The sequence below is a fragment of the Sinocyclocheilus anshuiensis genome, unplaced genomic scaffold, assembly GCF_001515605.1.
Source record: "Sinocyclocheilus anshuiensis isolate Anshui unplaced genomic scaffold, SAMN03320099.WGS_v1.1 scaffold838, whole genome shotgun sequence".
Taxonomy (NCBI): Eukaryota; Metazoa; Chordata; class Actinopteri; order Cypriniformes; family Cyprinidae; genus Sinocyclocheilus; species Sinocyclocheilus anshuiensis.
In genome coordinates this window covers 813,522-839,018 of record NW_015539915.1, presented here as the reverse complement: position 1 = coordinate 839,018, position 25,497 = coordinate 813,522, and the positions used below count along the sequence as shown (strand labels likewise).

Below are 25,497 nucleotides of genomic sequence, written 5' to 3'. Positions count from 1 at the left end.
GTGTGAACTTAGCGTACATTGTACTAGGGCTATTCGATGTGGCTAGAAGGGATACACCTCCGACCAGAAACTAACAATGAAATTTAATTTTATTCCTATTTGTGTTTTTTATTAACGTCTACACCTAACCCAACCCTAAACCTACCCCTTACAATAATGCAAAAATAGTAATTATTGTTGTACAGTGAGACAAAAATTATGCTATATTGATGTGTGCATGCCCAGTAGCCACAGCTGTATACCTTCTAGCCTTAACCCTGTTTGATTGCGGGTTCTTCCAGAGTCGACTCCCCATCGACTCGCTGTTACATACAGGGTCAGCAATAAGAAGAGACAAGGTCTTTTCATACCAAGTCCGAAATTTTCGCACGTTAAAAAATAAATACGACCTCACGTTGTGTCAATCATGTTTACACACTGCCTCCGAAACTTTGGTCCGTCATAAAAAAAAATTAGGACCAGGTTTGTTTTTCTGCGTTTTCACATCCGTAGGAAGCATTTTGATGGGAAAGGATGACGAATATGAAAAAAAAAAGAAAAACGCATACAAAAATTTCGAACTCGGTGTGCAAGGACCTTTACAATATAGCAGTCTTTATATTACACACTAAATTCTTTTAATTTTTTTGGTGACAAAAACTTGAAACATTAAAATAACACACTTTAACCGTGGCTAATTATTCCAATTTAGAGATTACATTACTTTGAAATTATGAGTATCACCATTTTCTAGTTGTTGCCAATACATACAACAGCCATGTCAGAGTTAAATGAATGAGAGAGAACATATTCTTCGAATTAATATAATGGCCGGGTGAGGGCATTGTGACAGTTGTTTCTGTGTCAACCCAGTGAAGTCAGTGTCCGATTTCCTGGCTTTATTTGGTTCACTCCTTGCCGATATAGTGCACTCAACTGGCGAGCACTATATAGGGACTAGTGAATGAGTGAGGAATTTCAGACACAGCAATGGAGTCGACAACGAGTCGATTCCTGTGCTGGAGTTGACCCCAAGACTATGGCTATTCAGAGTCAAGGAATCAGCTTTAGGCGTTGACTCCCCATAACTACATTGCACAAATGGTTAAGAAAAATTGGGCTGAATGTGCGTATAGGGTCACGCACCATACCAAAGATTTTAGATGTACGCATACCCTAACATACTAGGCCTAAAGAGATAATTTGTGGCATATGAGTAAAAGGACCTTTGAGTCATTGACTAACTTAATTGAACAAATTTGATCATTTATTTTATATACTGGAGTACTAAAATTCCCAAAAATTCTAAAGCATACCAGGCATATGTTCCAAATTATACAGTATCAGTGAAAAGAAACCTTCACAAAATTGTAGCGAGACCATTTCAGCAATACCAAATTGCAAACTCAAAAATGTTTTATGCCCAAAGCAGCAAAACACTGGTAAAGCAGGTTTTTTTGTGAATTCTATCGCTGCCACTGTTGTCCATACTATGTAAACATGAGCAAATAACTCCAGTAGTAAGCAGTGCCACTGTATGCAACACATCAGGGAAATTGACTAACACTGCATGAGAAAATAAATGATTTTGACTACTTGCACAAATGAATCAAGTTAGTAATAAGAAACACTTTAAAAACTTAACATTAAATCTTACATTAACAAATGATGTAATAATTTAAAAATGTTCATTTTTAAAGTGTTGTCTGCATTGTTTCTTATTACTAACTTGCCATTTATAAACATAAAATACAGCTTAATGTTATCCGCAAATGTATAATGACATTTCAAACAATTTGACTGCATTAACAAATGATCTAAGCATTATATGATGTAGTCAAATCTTCTGAAATGTCAAACATATTTGCATGTATATGAAAGTGTTGTCAGTAAATTGCTACATGAATTCAGGGTTTAACTTCTACTGATGCTGTTATGTGGCGTTTTTAGGAAATCTTTGAGGCCTGACTAATCGAAGGCAACATAAACGACAACGATTTCCCTTAATGTTTACATCATGTTTTTGCACTGGTACTTTTTTAAGACTTTCTATTCAAGAGAAGAGTAGAATATGCTCTTTTGATTAAAATCTTTGTTTCATCAGGTGTTACAGGAAAACTTTGAACTTTGTATTTTTTCAATAAAAACCTCTTGATGCTTCATGAGATATACTGTAGCTCATTTGCTAGTTAACAGTTCAACTTTGTTTGGGATCTTTCCCAGTATCCGCCCACAAACACTCCTTGTTCTCTTTCCAGCACGGCTCCCCAGACTCGTATATTTGCTGAAAAGTACAAAATAATTACAAACATGTTCCAAACAATTGTGCAATGTAATATATGAAGAGAAATTATTACACTTTGATGGCAATAATTACCAGTTACAAGTTATTATAAAAAAAGGAAGGGTTCCACAAACAGGGTAGACTGTAGTGTCTTATAACTTTATTATGTTTACTTAAAAACGTAAAAGATAATAATTATACTTAAAGTATAAGAGGCACAAATAACTTTTTTTTTGTTTTGCTGTCAGAACTATTTGATTACAATTACCTAGCATAAAAATAGCTGGTTTTAAATGAGAAATGTCTGTTTTTTTTAGTCTGTCCCAGATTTTGATCTTATCAAATATCCAATAATTACAACCACAAGTTGTGATTTTGACAATATGCAGAATTTATTTTTAAATCATTGTATTAAAAACTTAAGTTATTTAACTAATTCTTATGATTAAATGTTTACCTTTCTTAGAGTAACATTTCATGTTCACTTATGGGAAGACAAACAAAACATCAATTTTATCAATTTTTACCATTCAACCCTGTTACCAAGTTTGTCAGGAAAAGTGATTAATTAAATATTGCCCATAATTTAATGCAAATGTAAGTTTAACAAAAATTACTTGTTAATAACTTGCTGTTATATTAAAATGTATTCTCTGTAAAGTTGTATCATCCATGTCTTTTTAGTGTTAATATTTAATGCTTATTACTAGACAGTAATAGTATCATACAAATCGATTTTAAAATGTGCCACATTATGGTTCTGTAAAAAAAAAAAAAGCTAATTTAATATTTCATCTGACCTCCCGAGGTTGACAACTTTTTAAAGCACCCCCTTTTCAAAGGTCTTTTTTTTGTACCTTATTCATGTTCTATATGGTTATACAGACCTTTTTCCAGATTGGCACAGTAGCTTTGAGTGTGTTGATGCAGTACTTCACTGCCTCTAGGGAATCACTTCTGTGCGGTGACGAGATCCCTATTATAACACTTGCTTCTGTTATAGGAACCACACTGTGGACACGGTGGGAAAACGCAGAAAATACCCTTTAGACATAATGATGTTAAAGTGATTAACTTCTATTATCTGAACAAGCTTTGAGACTCACCCAAGTCTATGCTGTATGTTAATGTGTCTGACGCTGGGCCACTTTGTCCGGATCTCACAGCAGATCTTCCTGAGCTCTGACTCTGCCATTGGACTGTACGCTTCATATTCAAGCCGGATCACTTTCTTCCCCTCAAAATTATCTCTGGTAGTTCCTGAAAGAGGAGATCACATATAAAACTAATAGGTAGCAGTAAGAAAGCCAACTCTAAACAGTAGCAATGATCCACTGAAATTCAGCGTAACAAAGACTGACCAATAAACAGAGATACAGCACCACAGGAGGGACACGTAACAGATTGAGAAACACTATCAGCAGAAAGCTTGTCAGTAGTGAGTGTAATTAGATCCTGACCCCCATCTGCAGCCATACCTGAACAACAAAAAAAACGAATATATAAAATAGGTTTCTATATAATATAAAGTATACTATGAAACACTTACGTTGTTATGTGTTTATAATGTTTTATTATAATATACATAAAAAATAAAATACAGTAACAAAGATAGACAGGTGTTGGATTTGATGCCCACCTTGATAATTTCTTTAGCCTCCACTAAGGGGCGGTATAACGGCCACCTCGTCCCTGTCTCTGAGGGTCAAGGGCTGCTCTCCCAGAGGCACGTACTCCTGACGCACGGCCAGAACCACCTGATCCCGTAACACAGAGAGTCTGCCGAACAGGACACACATCTTCCGAATGAAACATGACTATATATAACGAATAGAAATTAAAATAAAGATGAACAGATGCTCTAGTCCAGAAACACCCAAACCAGAGCCCAGGGGCCAAAGACCTTTGATTTGACCCGCGAGTCCTGGTTTAAGCATTTATGGATCATTCCATATCACAAGAGGAAGGAGAACAAAAAATGTGGTAAAACCCACTAAAGCATATCTTCATTTCTATTACTATTTTATCTTTTTTTTTTTTTTTGCAATCTTTGCATTTAAATGTTAAAAACAATATGTATGAATATGATTTTTTTTTTTATATAAAATATAAAAAAAATGTTATTTAAATATCAGTTTAATTATTTATTTATTACATTTTAATAGAATATACTTTTGGCCCATGGCTCTCAATAAATTATTTTTCATCGTTTGTATTAAAAATGTTTGGACACCTCTGCTCTTGTACATTGGAAAATAACACAAAGTAGTAATTTGTAGATCATTTGTTTTTCTTAGCATTATTTACATGCTTAGAGTGTGCATAGAGCGATACATTTCACATAAAAAGACTTCAAATCTGGGCAAAGTATGAATTAAATATTTACACTGCAAATATAATGCCCAGTGTTATTACATTAAATATACATCTTGTAATGAAATGAAAGTTACAGTTTATAAACATGTCATAAACATTCTCTTTCCAATGAACAACTTCATAAAAGTATATAACAAAATATATCAAAAATATGTATTAATACTAAGTATTACTACTATAATTAGTAGTTTTACGTCAAAATATGTAAAGTGTTTATTACATGTTAAAAAAAAAATAAAAAAAAACTTTATCACAATTATTGTTATTGCTGTTATTTAGTTTTATTATTAGCGAAGTCTCTGATTGGTGGACTGAGTGGCAACATCTCATTTGTTTGATTGGGCGCTTTTTTATTCATGTATTTAAAATAATAATTCACCTTGGATGTCTGGTCTCCAAATGCTGCCACAGCTGTAGAGAGGATATGTTTGACGGAACCGTGAGGTTTTCTGCTTTAAGTCCCGTTAATTCGGCACTTTTTGCAAAGTACAGAACCGACACCTGCTTAACGAGTAGGTATTTATTAGAATATGGTCAGAGAAAACTTCCCAAAACACTCAAGTTCACTTAATGTCATCGATGATTAACGTTACGTAAATATGAATCGTTTTGTATTTTCACTTTGCAGGAGGTTGATAAGAAAATGTAATTGTATAAACGATTTGAAAAGCAGACTTACCTCGGTATTCATGTATGTATACTGGCTGGACACAAGTAAACTTCAACCCTTCGCCGCGTGCGTCGGTTTGTCTTCCTGAGAGCCCAAATCCAATTGGTTTTGCTTCAGGTCAGCTGACTCGTGACATGAAAACTGACACATGACGCTCTGTTTATTCCGGAGCTCAATGTCCTTGTGAATGTTTAAAATTACATCTTATAAATTCGCACTTCTTCTCATCTATTAAGTCTTTGAGCTTTTATCGTTGAAATAGCGACGTTTAAACGTTCCTAGAATTAGCTCTGCATTTCATTCCACCCTTCACCAGCAGATGTCTCCAAATTCACATAACAAACTGAGCCATTCACCAACCTCACATAGTTAGGTCCCTAAATATAATATATGTTCACTGTCTTTTAAGGTTACTATATTTAGACTCATGTAAAGCCTTATGCGCATATAACCATGAAAGCTATCAGTATACAGTTTTTTTTTTTTTTTTTAAACAATAGATCAAACGCTCGTTTCGCCATTATTACACAGCCGATGGCTGTTTTTGTTCAGTAAGACAGTTCTGTGTGGCATTCGATCAATCCAGTGACATCTGCAACCACAGACCACAGCTGTGCAACGTATGTCCCCGTTTCACAGTCATTGTTATTAACAACGTGTGGTAGAAGACACTTGCAGAGTCGTGCATTTCTCCCAATTTTCCAACAGAGGGACAGCAGGGCAACACGTCCAACCCTGACATCTCTGGCAAGCCGATTTAACATTTACTTCTTAAAGCTATATCGGTTTTATGTTAACAGTAGGCTTACTACTTTGTTTTTACCTACTAATAGACAAAATAATCTAATAGTGAGTGCAATATGTATATGTAAAGAAATGTTACTACTGCCAGATAGTTAATAGATACCAGTAAGCGCAACTAAAAAATAAGTTATGTAAAGTATTACATAATAAATTGTTACTAGTAAAACTAAAATAAACTTAAGTCAGGGTAGCACCACATTAAAAAATCTAAGGAAAGAAGTACAGTGTGTTCAATTGACTGCAATGTTTAACAACATACCCATTGTTCAGCTGATTAAATGTCTTTCAATAGACAAGTACACCATAAAACAGTTTGAAAACTGTGAGAATTACATGATCTAGGGCCTTTATACAGTGTGTGCCATTGTTAGGACAGTACGTTTATCCTTCACAGCCTCATTTTCATCCATGTTGAATTCAATATGCTAAACCAATTAAGGTCTATAACTGGTATACATACATAGTACCATAGATATGTATAGATTGATGCCACATTTGACCACTCTAGACATGTCAACGTGTCTGCCTTCTTGGAACAGTCAACGTGTCATCAATCACAGTTAAAATCAATGAGTTTTCCAAGATGCCACAACATTGCACAGTCTCTGGTTGGAAAAAAACACCAAGATTTAAATTCTTAAAGAAATGGGACAACCTTTCACTGGTGAGAATGTGTTGGTTTGTGTTTTTATATATGTATACCTCAATAATACAGGTTTTTAAACTATGGTAACCTTTTAATGTTGTGTTAGCTAATGCCTTTGTCTTTTTGTATCGTGTTAGTTTAGCAGAAAATTAGTCTATTGTAGATATAGATGTTTATACATGCATATACCTACAGTTGCAGATGCACAGTCAATTTACTCTTGAGTGTTCAAGGGCTAACTTTGATCACTCCAATCAGGATTGCCAGGTCTGCATAAGAAAACCAGCAACAGCTCAAAACTAGCCCAATCATGTTGCAATCATGTTCGGTCCAAAATCACATTCCCACAGACTAAAAAACAACAGCAACAACAGCATAAAAGTAGCCTAATTCCATGAGAAAATCGCAGACTTGGCAACACTGGCTCCAATATGGTGGACAGCTTACATATAGCGGCCAATAGAAACTGCCACTAATGAGGCATCTGTGTATATATATCTATTGCATAGTACTCCAGTCCATACTTCGAATTCAGTTACAAAAATGTGTTGCTAGAAGTAATGGAATAGTTACTTATCAGTATTGAAATAGTGACTAGTAGCAAATAAAGTACTAGTGTCTGATAAGTATTTCCATCACTGATGGACAAACAACCATCTAAACTGCAAGTGCGAACATGATAAATGCTCCGGTTACTCACGTAACCTCGGTTCCCTGAGATAAGGGAACGAGCGTTGCGTCGTCGTTTGATGACTGCTTGGGGAAACTCCTGTTTACTCTATTACTGAAGCCTGATTGGTTAACGTTTGTGTAGCTGCACAAACCAATGGCGCTCGAGCCCGCCAGAAGGGGCGGAGCCGACCGCTATATAAGTCGGCTCGGAGCGCCATCTCATCAAAATCATACGACTGAAGCAACAGCCATCGATTCGCGTGCAGCTATAGCATGGCCAGTTACGCAACGCTTGTTCCCTTATCTCAGGGAACCGAGGTTACGTGAGTAACCGGAGTGTTCCCTATCGAAAGTTAACTCCCGTTGCATCATCGTTTGACGAGTGCTTGGGGAACGTATCCAGTAGCGCCGTGCTATAAGCAGATGCAGAACTTAGCCTGCTCTGCGAGCTCAGCCCAGGAACACTCAGCGAGGGCTCCATAAGCCTGAGCCACAAAGAGACCCGAGAACGTTCTGAGGTCTACTTGAGATAACTCTCCCCACCCGGTGGGGGTAAAGTAAGCATTAGGCAGATAAGACCTGCGCCTGCAGGGCAGGGACGTCCAAATTGTAGAATCTAATAAAGATTGACGGCGACGACCAGCCGGCGGCCGCACAAATCTCCCCAAAAGAGAATCTACTGGACCAGGCCCAAGAGGAGGCCATTCCTCTGGTGGAATGGGCCCTCGCACCCAAAGGGCATTGCAAGCCAGCTGAGGCATAAGCCAGAGCTATTGCATCTACTATCCAATGAGATAGTCTTTGCTTTGTGACAGGCAGCCCTTTAGAGCGACCTCCAATACACACAAAAAGCTGCTCTAATTGTCTGAAAGACTCTGAGCGCTTAATGTAAAGTCGCAGTGCACGGACAGGACATAACAAGTTTAGACCTTGTTCGCCATCCGTTCCAGGGAGGGCTAAAAGGAAAATTACCTGCACTCTAAACGGAGTTGAGAGCACCTTCTGTACATAACTGCTGCGCGGTTGAAGAACGACTTTACAGTTGTTGGGTCCAAACTCAAGACAGGAAGCACTGACAGACAGGACTTGCAAGTCCCCTACTCGCTTGACTGACACCAGGGCCAAAAGCAGAGCGGTTTTGAGTGTCATGACCCTTAAGCCAGCTGTTTGAAGCGGCTCAAAGGGGGAGCTCTTGAGAGCTCTCAGGACTATAGACAAGTCCCATGCTGGCACCGTCCTAGGGCGAGGAGGGTTTAACTGGCGAGTGCCTCTAAGAAACTTAATAACCAAGTCGTTCCTGCCAGTTGTCTGGCCAGCCTCGAGAGAATGATTCGCCACAATGGCTGCAACATAGACTTTGAGCGTGGAAGGGGTGCACCCCTTATCCAGCAGCTCCTGCAAAAAGGTTAGCACATGGGACACATCACATGATACCAGATCCTGGTTCCGTGCTGAACACCAGTCACTGAAGACTGACCACTTGAGGGCATAGAGGCACTGGGAGTTGGCTAGACTCCCATCGAATGGCCAGACATGAAGGCTCCACAGTTCCGGCTGGGGATGCCAAGTCATGCCCTGCACCTGCGAGAGAAGGTCTCTCCTCAGAGGTAGTGACCACGGCTCTGCAGATAGCAGCTGGATCATCTCTGAAAACCAGACTTGGTACCTCCAGGGAGGTGCCACGAGGAGGAGAGAGCACTTTGTGTCCCTGACTCACCTGATAACCTGGGGTAGCAGGGCGATTGGAGGGAAGGCATACAGACGGGTGTTGGGCCAATCGTGGGCCAGAGCATCCCGCTGTCTTGAAAAATAGGTTGGGCAGTGATAGTTGTCTTCAGAGGCGAAGAGGTCGACCTCTTGCCCTGCCGAAAACTGACCAGATCATCTGAACCGTCTGGGGATGTAGCCTCCACTCCCCTAGAGCTACATATCTGCTCCCTGGTTTAGTCTGCCCGGCACATGAACTGCTTGTAGTGAGAGGAGTTCTCTCTGTGCACAATGCAGGAGACGTCGAGTCATCCTGTGAAGGGGACGTGACCTGAGGTCGCCTTGGCAGTTGATATAGGCTACCACAGTCGTGTTGTCCGAGTGGACCAGGACGTGGTGCCCCTTTAAGGCTGGCAGGAAGGTTTTCGGGGCCAGCAAACAGCCATCATTTAGAGGCAGTTGATATGTAGGCATTGCTCATGGGTCTACCAGGAGCTGTACGCCGGATTGCCCTCATACAGAGCGCCCCAGCCCGAGCTGGAGGCGCCCATCGTGACCACCTTCCTTCTGGAGGCCATTCCCAACTGCATGCCTGACAGAAACAGGCAGGGAGTTGTCCAAGGGCCACAGCTTTGACACAGCGATGGGTTACCCTGACATAAACGCTGCCCAGGCGGTAGGCATGGGACAGGACATGGGCTTTTATCCAATATTGAAGGGGCCGGATGCCCTGAGGGGACGTGCAGACCCTGGCTTGAATGACGGCGTCACTCACTGAATATTCAGGGAGCGTTCCGGTGTAATCCAAGCTCAAATTTTCACAGAGTCTATAACTGTTCCCAGAAAGTCACTTGCTGTCTGGGAGTCAGAAAACTCTGGCTGAATTGATTTTCAGTCCAAGACGCTCTAGGTGGTTGAGCAACAACAACTTGTGAGCGAAAAGTTCCCGTTCTGATTCGGCCAGTCGTCGAGGTAGTTCAAAAAGCGGATTCCCATCAGTCTCAGAGGGGAAAGAGCCATGTCTACGCACTTCGTAAAAGTTCAGATGTCTGAGATTGAGTATTGGTCTGAGCCCACCGTCTTTCTTGGGAACAAGGAAGTAACGGCTGTAAAAACCTGACTCGCTGTTCGCTAAGGGGACCGTTTCCACGGCACCTTTGCAAGCAGTGTATGTACTTCGGACCGAAGAACATGCATTGTCCCGTACCGAAGTGTGAATAATACCTCTGAAGCGAGGTGGCCTGCGATCGAACTGGAGCGAGTATCCTCATTCCATGGTTTTTAGAATCCAGCTTGACACGCCGGGGATGGCTTTCCAAACAAAAATCCAGGTGGCAAGCGGTTACTTTTCCTACTAATGGCAGTTCACGACACGGGGGCGGGGAACTGGCATTCGCAGTGTGAGGAGAGGAGAATTGCTCTTGTGGGTCCACTATCACAGTGGTAGTTTGCTTGGGCACGCGCTGAATGAGAAGGAATTCCCTGCACGAGCCACACTCATGGTGCAACATTTGCAACAACGTCGCAGAGAAATTGCTCAGGAATTGCTCTTACCAGCCGGATAGCCGCAGGGGAAGGCTTCTCACTTCTTCCGCTGCCGGGGCTCTTCTACAGCGGCGAGCTGCAGGCTGAGCTTCTTCCCTCTTCGGCTTCTTGATTGCAGAGTCAGCGAAGAGATGGTCTCATTGCTGAAGGAGAAGATTCTAATGAGATGGCGCTCCGAGCCGACTTATATAGCGGTCGGCTCCGCCCCTTCTGGCAGGCTCGAGCGCCATTGGTTTGTGCAGCTACACAAACGTTAACCAATCAGGCTTCAGTAATAGAGTAAACAGGAGTTTCCCCAAGCAGTCGTCAAACGACGATGCAACGGGAGTTATCTTTTGTAACTAACCTTACCTTTCAGCAACTAAAATGCTCTTATAAAACGGATAGTTCCGGTCCTTGATTCTGATTGGCTGAGCCACGTTCGAAGCTGTTGTAAATTACTCTACTAACATACACCTTTGTTTATGTTTGTGTGTTGCTCGGCAACCACTTTTTTGCAACCCCAACTGATTCTGAGGAACTACATTGTTTGGTGGAAGAATAATGTTTTTATTAATATCATTACACTTTATTTGCTCTGTTTTATTTTGTGAAACCTTACTACGTATATGGAATAACCGTTTTATAAAAGCTAAGCGACATTGTGCCTAACAACACCCCTTAGCTGTTATAAATTCACTGTAAACCACGGCTTCTTGGGGCATATTGCTTTAGCCTACACTGCAAGAGTGCAACGTCAGCAGCTTCACAGGAGTTTGTCGTGTCATGTCGCGTCACTAGTAGTGTAGACAGGGTGTAACGAAACACCCTGATTGCTTCCTTTTGAAGGAGGATTTGTTGTGCTATATTTACAGGTTTGACCCTGTGGAGGACCAAACAACTGTCTTAACTATTATTAGAATAACCGTATCCTTCATTCTATTATTACCCGTCAAAATTCACAGTAATAGGCCACTTCAAAAGATTAACGCTTATCGTCCCAACTGAAATGGATGGAAAAGTGTCTGGATCCATTCAAAGCAGAGAATTGTAATAGTTCATACGTATTCCCACGGCACAGAGATGCTGTTGTCTCTATTCATATTGTCTGGTTTGCTGTACAGTAGAGTATATACAGCTTTAATGATAAAGAGTGTAGTAATTAAAAAACTGCCAGTTCATAGTAAACTAATAGCTCGTTATTGTTAGTAAGGTCATAATATAAGTCAATAGGATTAAATGAAAAGGGTGCATTTTGTGCATTATATAAAAACTGACTATAACTTTTACTATATGTGTTTAGGGATTTTGGCAAAGTTCCAGTAATTTAATTTAATTTTTAAACATTTTAATGTATTCTTTCTCCATTTTGTATTATTTACTTTTTGGTCTGTTCCCAGTTCTTGTTGTATTAGCAAATTTTAATTAAAGTAATGAATTTTTAATGAAAAATTAGCAACATTTTAAATGAACAAAAATACATGAATAAAAGTATTTTGTATTTATTCTCTCTCTCGCTCTCTCTCTCTCCCAATTCATATCAATATGTGCTTTGTTGGCATGACAATTGTTACAATGTATTGCCAAAGCATAGTGTTTACACTGAATCTAGAAGAGATGTGTATTTAAAAATAATAAATAAATAAAATAATAGTATATACATAAAAAAAATAGACTAGAACAAACAACATTTTAGAATTCTATGAACAATTTCTCTCTCTCTCTCACTATACACACTTTTATTAAAAAGACAAATTCGAGGTTAGGCATCAGCCCATTTACCTTATAATTCCCCTTATCTGTATAATAATGTAAAATTTTAATTGAAAATAAATCATAATAACAGTAATCATCATTGTGAACTTGTATTTTTTATCATCTTATATTGTATTATGATTTTTGGCTCGTACAATTTAAATAGTCAACCCTGTTACCATGAGTTTGAAAAGTAAACTGGATATTTGCAGAAATATCAACATTAAAATCTTTATTACAGATACCTTGTAGTGTCAAGACCTCGAGAGCAGCGCAATATTAAGCATAAAACTCAACCCTGTTATTATGATATATTACATTTTAGCCTTCATGGCACATTCCAATTTATTAACATGTAAAGACATTTGTATTTTCAATCCTACAACAATCAAAGGTTATCCCATCAAAATAAACTAGTATTTATTCTGCAATTTTGCAGAACTGGTTTCTGTTTCATAAAATTCAAGTTCAAAGTTTGGCATATGTTGTAAGAAAAAATATTTATATCAAATAACTGTTATGCTGTAACAATCAGCCTTCTTTCCACATTAAACACAGACAGACCCCAAATCACTTTTCTGCTGTTTTCCAACTCTTTGAAATCCCCCCAAACTCAGCCCCAAATCATAATGTTGCTCTTGAGGGGAGAAAGTTTCTAGACTTCCAAATGTCACCTGATAAATTTCGGTGGGCAAACTATTACAATGCTCTCCCCACCCCACTATGAAGTATGAAGACCGCCCACCACAGGCATCCAACTCAAGACCCCATATAGATTTAAAAAGCGAGACGGATTCCGTGTGTATGACAGTCAGTGAGTGCGAAGCATCGGGAGAACATCTGTCCATCCGTAGTCCGTCTGTCTCCAACGCGCGTCTCCACTTTTTCTGAGGATGCTACAGTTACCGCAGCTCCGCCAGGGCGTTATCGCGCTTCTCATATGGTTCGCGCACTTGATGGAACAGCAGAAAGTACAAGGTAAAGTGACATCTATCCTTCGCGTGAAGTCTGAAGTCTGAATGAGGGCTATTATGCAGTGATAAAGCCATTCATGCATTGATTTGGACTTGAGCAGCGGTCCGGTTGCGTGCTGGTGCCTCTCGTGAGTAAAAACTAAGAGAACTTATATGTTTATATGTATACAGTATGTATTATTATATGTATACAGTAGATATATAGTTTAAAGGCACTTCCTGTCTGATCTTGAAATGATTTATATTTTCAGACGTTATGTCAAACTTTGTGCAATAGGAAGTGTGGTATTTTTATCATTTATGGTGTTTAAAATGACATTGTGTCTAAACGGTTGAGCATGTTGCCGTGCAATGCACAAAAAACGCTTGCACAACCACAATATAGAGTTTCTTAAGAGTTTGAGTGGACTCAGATGGCAGAAAGACTCTTTGAACATTTGGAATTTAAACCCGAGTTCCTTTTAAAAAATACCATTGAAATCATTTTCAAATGTTTTTTTTTTTAATCTTTTACCTGGATCAAGCAAAATCTGTGGTTATTTCATAATGTAACTTGGCACTAAAGATGTAACCAGATATTGAAGGGGCCAAAAGTAGGAATTTAAGACATGTAAGGTAAAATAAAAATCCAGCATGCACCCCTCAGTGTCCAAAGTAGTTGTGGCTCTGCTTGGCACTAATTGGTTTCAGTTAGCTACATTCAATTACATGCCTGGTATGAGTGATATATGAGCAGAATATTATTCAGCACGTAATAAAGTGGCTCTTTCCAGCTGGCAACTGCTGGCTTCAGCAGGGCAAGAACGGGAGATGCCAGGTTCTCTACATGTCTGGGATGAGTCGGGAAGACTGTTGTAGAAGTGGCCGTCTGGGCACGGCTTGGACCGAGGAGGATGTACCCAATAACACGCTTTTCCGGTGGCTGATCTTCAATGGTGGTGCACCGAACTGCATACCTTGTAAAGGTACCACATAAGAGTGATTTCATCATTTGGATGAATGGAAATAATCTGGAAGAGGCTTTGAATTGTTAGCCTATGAAGATTTCAGACAGGAAATGCTAGGAACGTATATGAACATTGTGATCATTTGTCAGTCCAGAACTGATTTGTCAATTAATCATAGCCTTCTTTATTGATTCCACAGAGACTTGTGATAATGTGGACTGTGGTCCTGGAAAGAGGTGCAAAATGAACAAGCGGAATAAGCCTCGCTGCGTATGTGCCCCAGATTGCTCCAATGTCACCTTTAAAGGGCCTGTGTGTGGCTCCGATGGGAAAACATACCGGAACGAATGTGCCCTCCTTAGGGCCAAGTGCAAGAGACACCCTGACCTGACTGCACAGTACCAGGGAAAATGCAAAAGTACAGTCACGTAAACCTTCTTCAAAGTCCAAATGAAATTTAAATTTAAATGCTTAATTACTTACAAACTATTGTGTACATTCTTGCAAAGAAGAAAATGTCTCTGCAATCTTAAATATTTAAAAATAATAACTTGCTCCATCTCTGAAACAACTTTTTGTTTCAGTGACATCACGTAGGCCATGCAATCTACTGAATAATGTAGGAATTGCTTTTAACCAACTTGCATTTTTGTTTACATTTGGTTACGTAACACTTTTCATAATCCACTCAATTCCAAATGGATATAGAAAATTTAGGTCCCGACTTAAATTGTTCTTGCTGAATATCCTGTTTTATGAAAAAATACGTCACATTACAGAATTAAAATGTTCACAAAATACTAATCTGCTCCGCCTCTGAAACAACTTTTTGTTCCGGTGACATCATGCAGGCCATGCGATCTCATTGGATCATGTAAGAACTGTTTAAACTAGCATTTTAAATTACATTCTGTTATGTAACACCCACTTTTTATGACTCAGTCAATTTCCAATGGATATGGGAAATTTAAATTCCAACCAAAATTTTCATTAAATATCCTTTTTCACTCCGAAATACACCACATAAGAGAAGTAAAATGGTTGCGAATGCTGTTTCACGTTGACTTTTTAAGTCTAAAACTAAGGCTCAATTCTCAGTTCTTTAAATAAAATGCATTTAAAAGGAACTGAATGATAACTTGCTAGTAATTGAACGAACATGCATTATTTCATGTCTTTTTAATAAAAATACTATGCCTACCAAAATATTTATAGAGAGAATGGAATTTTACACCTTTATGCATTGACAAAATATAAAACTATAGTTTCACATCAGTATCACGTAACCAGGTGTAAAAGGTTGTTAAACAGAAGCTGCCAGCATTGATGGATTATTATTTTCATACAGAATCATGCTATGATGTGCGCTGTCCTGGAAGCTCAACGTGTGTACTGGACCAGACCAACAACGCCTACTGTGTGACCTGCAACCGGCTTTGCCCTGAGGTGACCTCACCGGATCAGTACCTGTGCGGGAACGACGGGACTATGTACGCCAGCGCCTGCCATATCCGAAGGGCAACGTGCATCATGGGACGGTCCATTGGAGTCGCCTACGAGGGGAAATGCATAGGTGAGAATAAGACAAAATCTTGTGCTTGCACAATCCTTTCTTAAACATGTGGTTCTCATTACTCTGTTTTCTGTTGCAATAACATATTCATGTTTCACATGGGTAGCTTTGACTGTTGCTGCTTTTCTGCGTTATTTAATACCTCCTCAAACCACACGGAGTGAAATAAGACTAAAATTAACAGCCGAAAGGGGCTTGAAAAGTGGTTTTACATACAGTAAAGTGAAATCATACTTTGGGAAAACTTCAGTTCTCATTTTCTTCGTCTACTCCACATCATCTTCAGACGCCAGGTCCTGTGAAGACATCAAATGTCGGGAGGTACGAAAGTGTCTGTGGGACAAGTGGACGGGACGTGGACGCTGTGTGATATGCGAGGACACCTGTCCCGAGAGTCGTCCGGGCGACAGCGTCTGCGCCAGTGACAACGCCACTTACCCGAGCGAGTGCGCCATGAGGCAGGCCTCCTGCTCTTTGGGTCTCGTCCTGGAAGTCAAACACTCGGGCTCCTGCAACTGTAAGTAGTGGATGCTAAACCTGGCCGCACCCATGTCCCGCATTCCCTCCCCCTGCCGAAAACACCCCTCTTTCTTGCCCCTCCCATTGCCCCCACAAGGAACGCGAGGACTGTTGGAGAGAGAGTGTGTATTAGCCCTTGTGTCGGCTTCCTCTCGCAAAGACTTAACTCAGTGGCGATGAGATGTTAGAAGTGTCCGGGACAGTGCAGTTGTCCCCTGCTTATCTATCGATGAGGTGTTAAGCCAAAATCTTTGAGGTCAAGCCTGGAAGGATTTCCGTTTGGGATGCGAGACAGTTTTTAACATGCTGCTCATCTGATTTTGTTTCACTGTCTGCGCATCAGAGACAGAAACGTGACTGACGGTATCATGTGGAAAGTGAACATAAACTCACTTAGCGTGCTCTGTTTGTGAATCGTCTTGTTGTTTTTGCTCTATGGCAGGCTGACCTGCTCTGTGATGGACAAAGAAAAGCGAACCTGGTGCCATTATGGTGCACGGTCAGAAATTCACCAGTTGCGAAAGTGACAAAAAATGCCCTGGAAATATAAATTATACGGGGGCAGAAAGTTTTTTTTAAATGTGTATTTTAATATATAGATATATTTCTGACACATATTTTAATTGCAGTTTTTGAAATGGTCAGTATGCTGTGTTTTATATGCCCAGAAAATCAATTCCGAGAGACAAATATTGTCTGCGGACGTTCGTTTCCAACCCCAGCTAACATCTCTAACACCTTTGTCTATCGTCTGTGTAATAAAGGGAAACTCCATGTTTTTACTGTTGGTTTGTTATGTCCATTTTGCGTAATGTGAAAAAAATATTTTTCTAACCATATTCTGTGTTTTATAAGTATTTTTAATGACACTTATTCCTCTAGAAGAAAGGACTTTCTTCACATGTTTCTAGAAAATATCACTTCTTATAATGGTTAAAATGTGGGACATAACAAATCTCATGTGGGAAAAATGTGATTTTATGTTTAGTAGGAACATGTTTAGATGATCAGTTGTTAATGCCCTAAAGTAGAACCATATTTCACCCGGCCGAGTCTGTGTGTGGTATTGAAGAATCATCTTTTATATCTTTTATGTATAAAATTTATTTTATACAATGACAAATACAAGAAATTCTCCCGCTAATAAAAGATAGCGGTTAGGCGCCATTCCACAGAGAAACTCAATCCCACCCTCTCGTTCCTCTCTGAGCTGTGATCCCACAACCTTGTGTGAATTGCAAAGCATCAGTTAGAGATGCTTTGGGAGAAAGATGCAGTAAGACTCTGTGCCTGAATGCTGTTGTGTTTTATACTAATACAACAGCTGCTATATTCCTCCGTAGCTCTCTCTGAAGAGACGGATGAAGAGGAGGATGATGAAGATTACACGGATTATAGCCATGTATCTCTGTTACTGACTGGATAAACCACTGTCAACAGCAGGACTCCATTTGAGCACAGAGTCGTGTTCATATTGTACAGACGTGTACTCTTATTTATTTTCCACAGACGCGTGGAAGATGCTTATTGTTGTAGATGTTTATTTATACATTTTTTGCCTTTTTTTATTTATACATTTATAGTCCGAATAAATGATCTCTCTCGTCTTTTCCTTTGTCGTCTTTGAAAGAATATTATTTATTATAACGTGCAATGTTACTCTTAAGATAAATGTGTTTTGAAAAGTGTTACATTTTGTGAAGGAAAAAAAAAAGAAAGTAAAGTTTTTGTCATTTCCCCAAATGAAATCTGCAGCAAAACATGCATGTGTTTTATTTATTAATCTAATGTTCACTAATAAATGTACTTTGTAGATCTGGATTGGTTTACAATCAAAGCTGACAAAAACAGCTTTGTCAGTAATATCTATGTCTGATTTGTTTTCACTCTGACACCAAAAATTGGTTTTATTTGACAGAAATCATGTTGATTTTAGTGTTTTCTAAAATCAAAATATACCCTTTTTTGCTAATATTTTTCTGTTTTTATGTGGGTGCTCAGACAGAGGAATCCAGTTTATCATATGTTGTATAAAATTAACAATATCAACTTTAGCATTGTTTTCTTGCCATATATTGTTTGTCTTTTTTATTTTAGAGATCCAGCTATACATTTCTAGTTTTGTATTTGTATGTAAATGTTTAATGTATATACCGTTAATGATGCCATTTGTAAAGATGCAATATAAAAAGTAAAAATTGAACCAAATATGTCTCCTACTTCACTGTGGTTGGATTTAAAAATGTACAGCAGCAAAACTAATCTCTGGAAAAGGTATTATTCCAAAACCTTCATAGAAATCTTGCCATTTTAAATCTGTAATTCAGTGATGGGATTTTGAAGAACCTTTAAGAACTTAATTGGTCCTGACCTTGAATCCTTAAAGTGGGAATTTGTTATTCCATGCTAGTCGCAAGCAGATTGCCTTGAACACACACACACACACACACACACACACACACACATAAGCCAATCCAAGTTCTGCAGAAGCCACCGGAACTGTCTGAGCTGCAGCGAGGAAACTAATTTGCCAGGAAGTCGCACAGACGGCTAATTGGAAAGGAGAGCGACACCACCTCTTTGCTTTGCAAGGCTTCATTAGATGCTTATCGTTAATTCAAACCCACTGAGATGTTTTTCAGACAGTGTGGGAACTCATTTTTCTTCATCTGATATTGTGCACAGATGCCTTAAAATGTCAAATTAACAGGTTTTATGACAACAGTTCTGTCTAGACTCTAAGTTAAGCTCTTTACAAACAGACCAAACAAACAAGCGATAAACTTACTTTGGCTTCATTGAAACTGAAGTATGGAGAGAGGCGGTGTTCAGTAAGGTGAGGTGTGTTTGTGCTGTCAGGGATGATCTGTGTCTCCTCTCGCCGGGCAGCTGAATCAGCAGCGGTTGTCATGAGGGAACATGGGCGTCCGGGCCTCGCCGATACCTGCTGGGCAGCATCTGTGATGGCTCAGAAACAGGGAAGAGTAATCATATCTGAAATGACTGCAACAAAGAAGATCGTAATCAAGAGTGAACACTGTGTCACTGTCTCTAACTTGTTTTGGAAAAAATAGCAGGCCGTCACTATAACAATGTTGAGAAACAGCTGATGTTACAGGAGAGAGGAGACTTTTTCCTATAGTCATGCTGATGAAGTTAAAATCCATTGACCTTCCTATGGTCAGGTTTTACATTTTACATTTAATCATTTAGCAGACACTTTTATCCAAGGCGACTTACAAATGATGACAATAGAAGCAATCAAAACCAACAAAAGAGCAATAATATGCAAGTGCTATGACAAGTCTTTTAATTTTAATTAGCCTATATTTTGGCACATTACAGTATATGACAAAAGCTCTTCCTACTCAAAAAGTAATTTTATTATGTTGTCCAGAAAAAAATAAAAACTTGCATAAAACAAGATAAATTTACCTCAGAGGCAAAAATGTTTAAGAAGATAGTTTTCAGATATTATGCTGTGTATTAAAGGAATCCTAGTTAACAAAATATCTTTTGACTCTTGAGTGATTCATTTAATGAATCATATAGCCTACTCACGAACTGATGAGTAGCCTGCTGATGAGTTATCATTACTGATTTCTGTCTTCCCGTGTTTCTGCAGCGGGCCAGGATGTATCTGAATGAACCGCTCGTTTTAAAATCTTCCCGGTCTACTGACATTTGTTACAACATCAGCTTCAAACATTAAAATGCACATGATAACTTTTGTTAACTCTACAATAAGTAAATCCACTTCACCAGCTTTAACAGTGATGCTATAAAGCTATACACAAAAACGGAAGATCAAATACAAAATTCTAAAGATGGCTGATGTGCACTTGTTTCACTGAGGCATAAGATCTATAATTGCTAAAATGTATATATATATATATATATATATATGTAAAACTTATTAAGAAAATTATTTTTGTATTGCAGTACAAACAGTCACCATTGATTTGAAAGGTCTACAGTTTTCTGCCAAGTTCATGAGAGGACACCCTTTATCTCTAGGTATAAACCAGTACAAAAGGACAGTGCTCAAAAAAGCATAAAGCGTTCTGTTGGCGCAAACAAAATGTTTGAAGAGAACCCGTCTGGAGAGAACTGAGCTCTGTGGGTCATTTCCTGACAGTTCATTGAGTCTCTCTAGCAACCAGTCCGCCGGATCCCCGCTGGGTCTCTCATAGAAGTTCAATACAAACGTGTGAGTCAGTCGATGTCTGCGAGACAGCCACTGGTCAGCTGAGGTTTAGCACACTCTATGTGCGACAGATGCCTGGAAATAGAATGAGAAATGTACTCGGGGGTGTAATCGAACAGCTCTGCCGCTCTGGACAGAAGTCAAAACAGTCTCTTCTGCCTGTCTCTGTCCACTTTTGATGAAGGCAAACCAGAGTGTTTCTGTTGCAGCTCATGCATGCAATATACAAACCTTTATCTTGGTTTATACACTCAGTCTGTTGTCTTTAGTGTTTATAGAGCGTTATTAAAACCAGGGATCGCTGTAGAGCGAGTGACTGATGGCCCTGTATGGAAAATCCATGCTTATTAATGTGCCGTTGACTGTTTTTGCCATTTCAGAAATGTTCTCTATTAGTGGTCGTATAAATTTGGTTTGAATTTTAACAAGGAAATAGAATGCACAGAGCCATCAAAAGAGGCGTACACTTCCTCCAACTTCAATGCGCCGACAGAGAATCGTAGTCGAATCAGAGAGGGATCTGAATCTGCCGTTAAAAACAATCAGCAATTAAACCCTGGCTCGAGGCTTTGAAACCAGATCACAGAGAGCCGCTATTAGAGACTATCTTTGTTAGTCCTAACATTACTAAGAAGAGGTTTTCTCACTCGCTGATGGAGAAAGTGTCCCAAATGAGCATGCATGCCTCGTTACCCCAGACGGGCCTGTTTTGATGTCCCAGTGTTGTAAAGCCGAGAATGTACATTTTGTCTTTACATTTGACCCTTGTGTTGCAACACAATGCAAAATGGGATCCACTAATGGAGGCAACGCAAGCTGCAGCCCTAACTCATTATAATCAGTCATGGGAACATGTTTGTGGAGGTACGGCGGCGATAGGAATTGCACATTTCTCATGAGCATGAAGGAAAAAAGCAATGCAAAAGGGTCATTGCTTTTCAGATGCATGTGCTTTTGCTTTCAGTGAGTATGGCCTAGTTAAGTTCGTTTTCACTGGCAATTCTGGGATTCTTGAGTTTCATTGTTTTTTCCTGCACAATTTTGAGTTTTTTTGGGCTGTTTGGCTTTTCGTAACATGCTGTGTCAGAACAGTAGAAAGAAAACATCCCAAATGCACTTCTAAGTGTTTATTTCATTTGCATCAATAGCCTTCAGTTACTTTGTTTCAATTACGTAATCTTTAAAAGCGGTTTTCTCAAAATATGTTTTTTTGAGCAAGAAATCTCCACTTCAGTTGCACTTACACTTACCGAACTTCACCGTTTTATTCCTATCTATATTCTGAAGGTTTTCACAGAGGGGGTTGGGTTCATGTCATTTGCCAGATTTGATAACATTTCATTCCGAAAAACATGATTTTTTTTCTTTCTAGCTGATGGCACTGTTTTCCATGGAAGCCCATTTCTGCCACAGGATAAAAAAATAAATATATATAAAAAATAAATAAGGCAATTGCGACTTTTTAATCTTACATAATTCAGATTTTTATTCTCATAAAAGTTTTGTTTGATATAAACAAAAAATTCCGATTTTTTTCTCAGAATTCTGAGTTTACATCTCAACATTCTGTTTTTCATTTTTTTCCTCAAATAAAAATAAAAAATATATAATTTCAACTTTATCTTGCAATTCTCACTGTTTTCCTCTAATTTCGTAGAGAAATGCATCTCGCAATTCAGTTTTTTGTTTTCTCCACAGAATAAAGACTAAAAAGGTAACTGCAACTTTTTATTTCACAACTTTTTTGAGTCTATATCTCGCAGTTATAACTATTTTTCTCCTAGTTGCCAGGAAAAAAAGCCTGAATTGTTCCATAATGCTTCCATAATTCTTTGTTATAAAAAGAGATCCAAAATCTCCTCTGGAAATATATTTGACTCTCTTATGTCAAGAACATGGATTTTGAACATGGCTTTATCCAATGTTTAGATTTCTGTTCTGGAATTATATACAAATAGTGTCTCATTTGCATATATAAAACATACAATTTTAGAAAACGTGTAATACAAAAAAAAAAAGATATATCTGTCAGTTAAATGTTTTTACCTTAGTCACCTTGTCTTAAAGGGACAGTTCAACCAAAAATGAACTTTCTGTCATTTTTCTTTACCCTCGTGTCAATGAAAGTCAATGACTTTAAAAAAAAAAACTTTCATTGTATGGACAAAAAACAGTTATATCTCAGAATATCTTTTGTTTTTCACAGAGGAAAGACAGCAATTTTGGGTGAACTATTCCTTTAAGAGCTGCCAAAGAAACTAATAATACTTAAATTTAAGAAACTTTCTGAAACTCTCCCGTTGCACAGGTGTGATAGAGAGCAGAGACGTTTTAAGAAGATTAGCACGAGGCTGTCAGACTGACACTGGGGAAAAAGAAGAAAATATTGAAAGTTTGTCTTGCAGACAGCTTTGTGAAGTTCTTCAGACATGGTTAAAGTTGAAAGATTAATCCCAAGTGTTCATCTGTCTGCATACTAATATGCGTCTGGTATAGCGTGAGTGAGTCATTTCAAATGGTCTCAGGTTATTTTAGATAATGTCTCTTCGCCAGACACAATACCCATTACCAAAAGATGGATTTTTCAGAAGTTCATTCTTTGAACAGCTTCATTTGCATTTCATGCTGTCGGAACAGGTTTTGTCAGTCAGATCTGAAAATCAGAGGAATAATTTTCTGTCTGCCCCCAGAAAGCAAAGTCACAGACAATTTCAATGTTGTATTTAGAAATTATTAACTGATCATCAGTGTCTGTGCTGCTTCTTCTGTGAGTTGTCCTCTGGTCAAGGAGAAATGAGAGAGAGGTTAAACTTTAGGCGCCTAATTATATTTCCCGATGTCTGCTGTCAACTGAAACTAGAAGAAAGTTTCTTTCAAGTCATAGAATAACAATGTGGTCTAGTGATTGTGGTCCAGGTTGCCTGAATGGTTTTGTCCCCACTCTGTTTTGTTTTGTTAAATCCCCAGCATCTATAAATGTGTCATTTGACATTTTAGCAGGATCTGGTTTTGTTAAGCTCCTGTATGGACATGGATACATTATGTTTATTGGATACATGGATATATTAACTTCAGAGTCTGATTTATGGGAATCCCTACAAGCCAATGAAAAGAAACTGCCTCCATCTCATAGTTTTGTGGGTTATGAGGACAGCTGGAAATGACTGTAGATGACTAATCCATAGACAGGGAAACACTATGACTAATCACTCTTGTGCTGATGACCCACAGAGATGCTGGCGTTCCTTGCTCTTTAGTCAGTAGCGAGCTCAAAGCCATCCAGATGAGTGAAACAAAGGGAAATATCAAAGAAGCCAACTATGATTATTGGTAAATGGGTCAGTGGAATGAATGGATCTGAATTCTGAATTGAACTTCATTTTTGTAAATTTGGGGACATGAAGTCAGAAATAAAGGTATAGCATCTTGATATCATGAAGAAAAAAGTGAAACTAAAGAATGAATTTCTTGAAAGCAAAACTTGAATAGTTCACACAAAAGGAAAGTTTGCTTAAAATTGTCTCACCCGCAGGCCATCCAAGATGTAGATGAGTTTGTTTCTTCATCAGATTTGGAGAAATGTATCTCTGCAGTGAATTGGTGCCGTCAGAATGAGAGTCCAAACAGCTGATAAAAACACCACAATAATCCATAAGTAATCCACACATCTTTTCACTTCACAAGATGTTAACTGATGGACTGGAGTGGTGTGGATTACTTGTGGATTATTGTGATGTTTTTATCAGCTGTTTGGACTCTCATTCTGACGGCACCCATTCACTGCAGAGCATCCACTGATGAGCAAGTGAAGAAGAAACAAACTCATTTATGGTCTGAAGGCGAGTAATTTTCTGCTAATTTACATTTTTGGTTGAACTATTCCTTTAACTAGTTTTCCATAATCTTTTACTCATACTTCCTAGAAAAAAAAGACAATAAAGATGTTTTGTTAATATATAAAAAATTATTAGCAGAAAAAAGAAAGACAGAAAGCGATATCATAGAGAGGACCCTTGAAGACCTTCACAACTCTGTGTCAAGGTCTAGATCATTTGTTCTCATCCATTATTCATCAGCCAAAAATGTGAAACATGATATCATCCTATAAGTAAATGACCAAAGACAACATATTTGTCCTTCTTCTACCTTTATTTTCCATGTTGCTCAGTGGAAATTATGCATAAACACTGTCAAACATGTGCCACCTGACTTGATGCCACCTTGGTAAATGGCTAAAAGTCCACCTAGACTTTTTATCTTCCAGTACAAAGACAGGCACATGTCTTTCCAGAGACTAATCTGTAACAAATGTACAAATATTTGAATTACAAAAAGGCAGCTGAATTGGTTCGGAGGGTATAAAATTGTAGTAGATATAAATAAAACCCAAGATGTTGCCCGAGTTTGATGATGATTATGCATTCAAGGTGTTTGCTTGCTTTTGGAAGTGTGGCTGATGTGGCACATCAATGATTTGGTTAACACCGGACTGGGCTCTTGCATTCCTTCCTCCTCCAGAAACTCAACTAAATGGGACCACATTGAGACTAGAGGAGGTGTGATGATGCAGAGAGAGCATGTTACATTCAGGGCCAACAGAAATACAAAAAAATTCCAATAACGCGATATCCAAACAAGCACATGGTAAATACATCATGCATACAAAATCAAAGGCTGTGTCACGGTTCACCTAAAGGGGCTGATTGTGGTTGTAGTGTCTTTGGTGAAAAGACAAAGTCAAACCGGTGTTATATGTTTCAGTAGGGCTTTGTCAACCATTACCATCCAAGATAAAGAGACAGACGAGCAAAATCCTGGATATGATCAGCTGTCAAACAATACTAGACCAAGTTATGAAAA

The 25,497-nt window shown here is 38.8% G+C and overlaps 2 protein-coding genes across 7 annotated transcripts; one reads left to right on the top strand and one right to left on the bottom strand.

The window, feature by feature from the left end:
• Positions 1-122: 122 nt before the first annotated feature.
• Positions 123-5,555, bottom strand: LOC107686431 (molybdopterin synthase catalytic subunit). 4 transcript variants are annotated; one of them, XM_016483419.1, is made up of 5 exons: positions 3,903-3,987; positions 3,625-3,741; positions 3,370-3,523; positions 3,151-3,274; positions 123-2,263 (listed from the first exon to the last, which is right to left on the bottom strand). In XM_016483419.1, exons 2-5 carry the CDS (start codon positions 3,737-3,739, stop codon positions 2,177-2,179), a joined length of 480 nt encoding a protein of 159 aa, XP_016338905.1. In that variant the 5' UTR covers positions 3,740-3,741; positions 3,903-3,987; the 3' UTR covers positions 123-2,176. The 4 variants fall into 4 exon arrangements, with proteins under 4 accessions (XP_016338905.1, XP_016338908.1, XP_016338906.1 ...); XM_016483422.1 differs by lacking the exons at positions 123-2,263; positions 3,151-3,274; positions 3,625-3,741 and adding exons at positions 5,019-5,143; positions 5,319-5,555 and having other exon boundaries at positions 3,448-3,523; positions 3,903-4,042; XM_016483420.1 differs by lacking the exons at positions 123-2,263; positions 3,151-3,274; positions 3,370-3,523 and adding exons at positions 5,019-5,143; positions 5,319-5,554 and having other exon boundaries at positions 3,662-3,741; positions 3,903-4,042.
• Positions 5,556-13,239: 7,684 nt separating this feature from the next.
• LOC107686430 (follistatin-A-like) lies at positions 13,240-24,219 on the top strand. Of its 3 annotated transcripts, XR_001634042.1 has the most exons (7): positions 13,240-13,395; positions 14,165-14,356; positions 14,538-14,756; positions 15,687-15,911; positions 16,198-16,428; positions 17,774-18,159; positions 24,207-24,219. XR_001634042.1 is itself a non-coding variant. In XM_016483417.1 (6 exons), exons 1-6 carry the CDS (start codon positions 13,311-13,313, stop codon positions 17,854-17,856), a joined length of 1,035 nt encoding a protein of 344 aa, XP_016338903.1. In that variant the 5' UTR covers positions 13,240-13,310; the 3' UTR covers positions 17,857-18,336. The 3 variants fall into 3 exon arrangements, 2 of the variants coding, with proteins under 2 accessions (XP_016338903.1, XP_016338904.1); XM_016483417.1 differs by lacking the exon at positions 24,207-24,219 and having other exon boundaries at positions 17,774-18,336; XM_016483418.1 differs by lacking the exon at positions 24,207-24,219 and having other exon boundaries at positions 16,198-17,846.
• Positions 24,220-25,497: the final 1,278 nt, after the last annotated feature.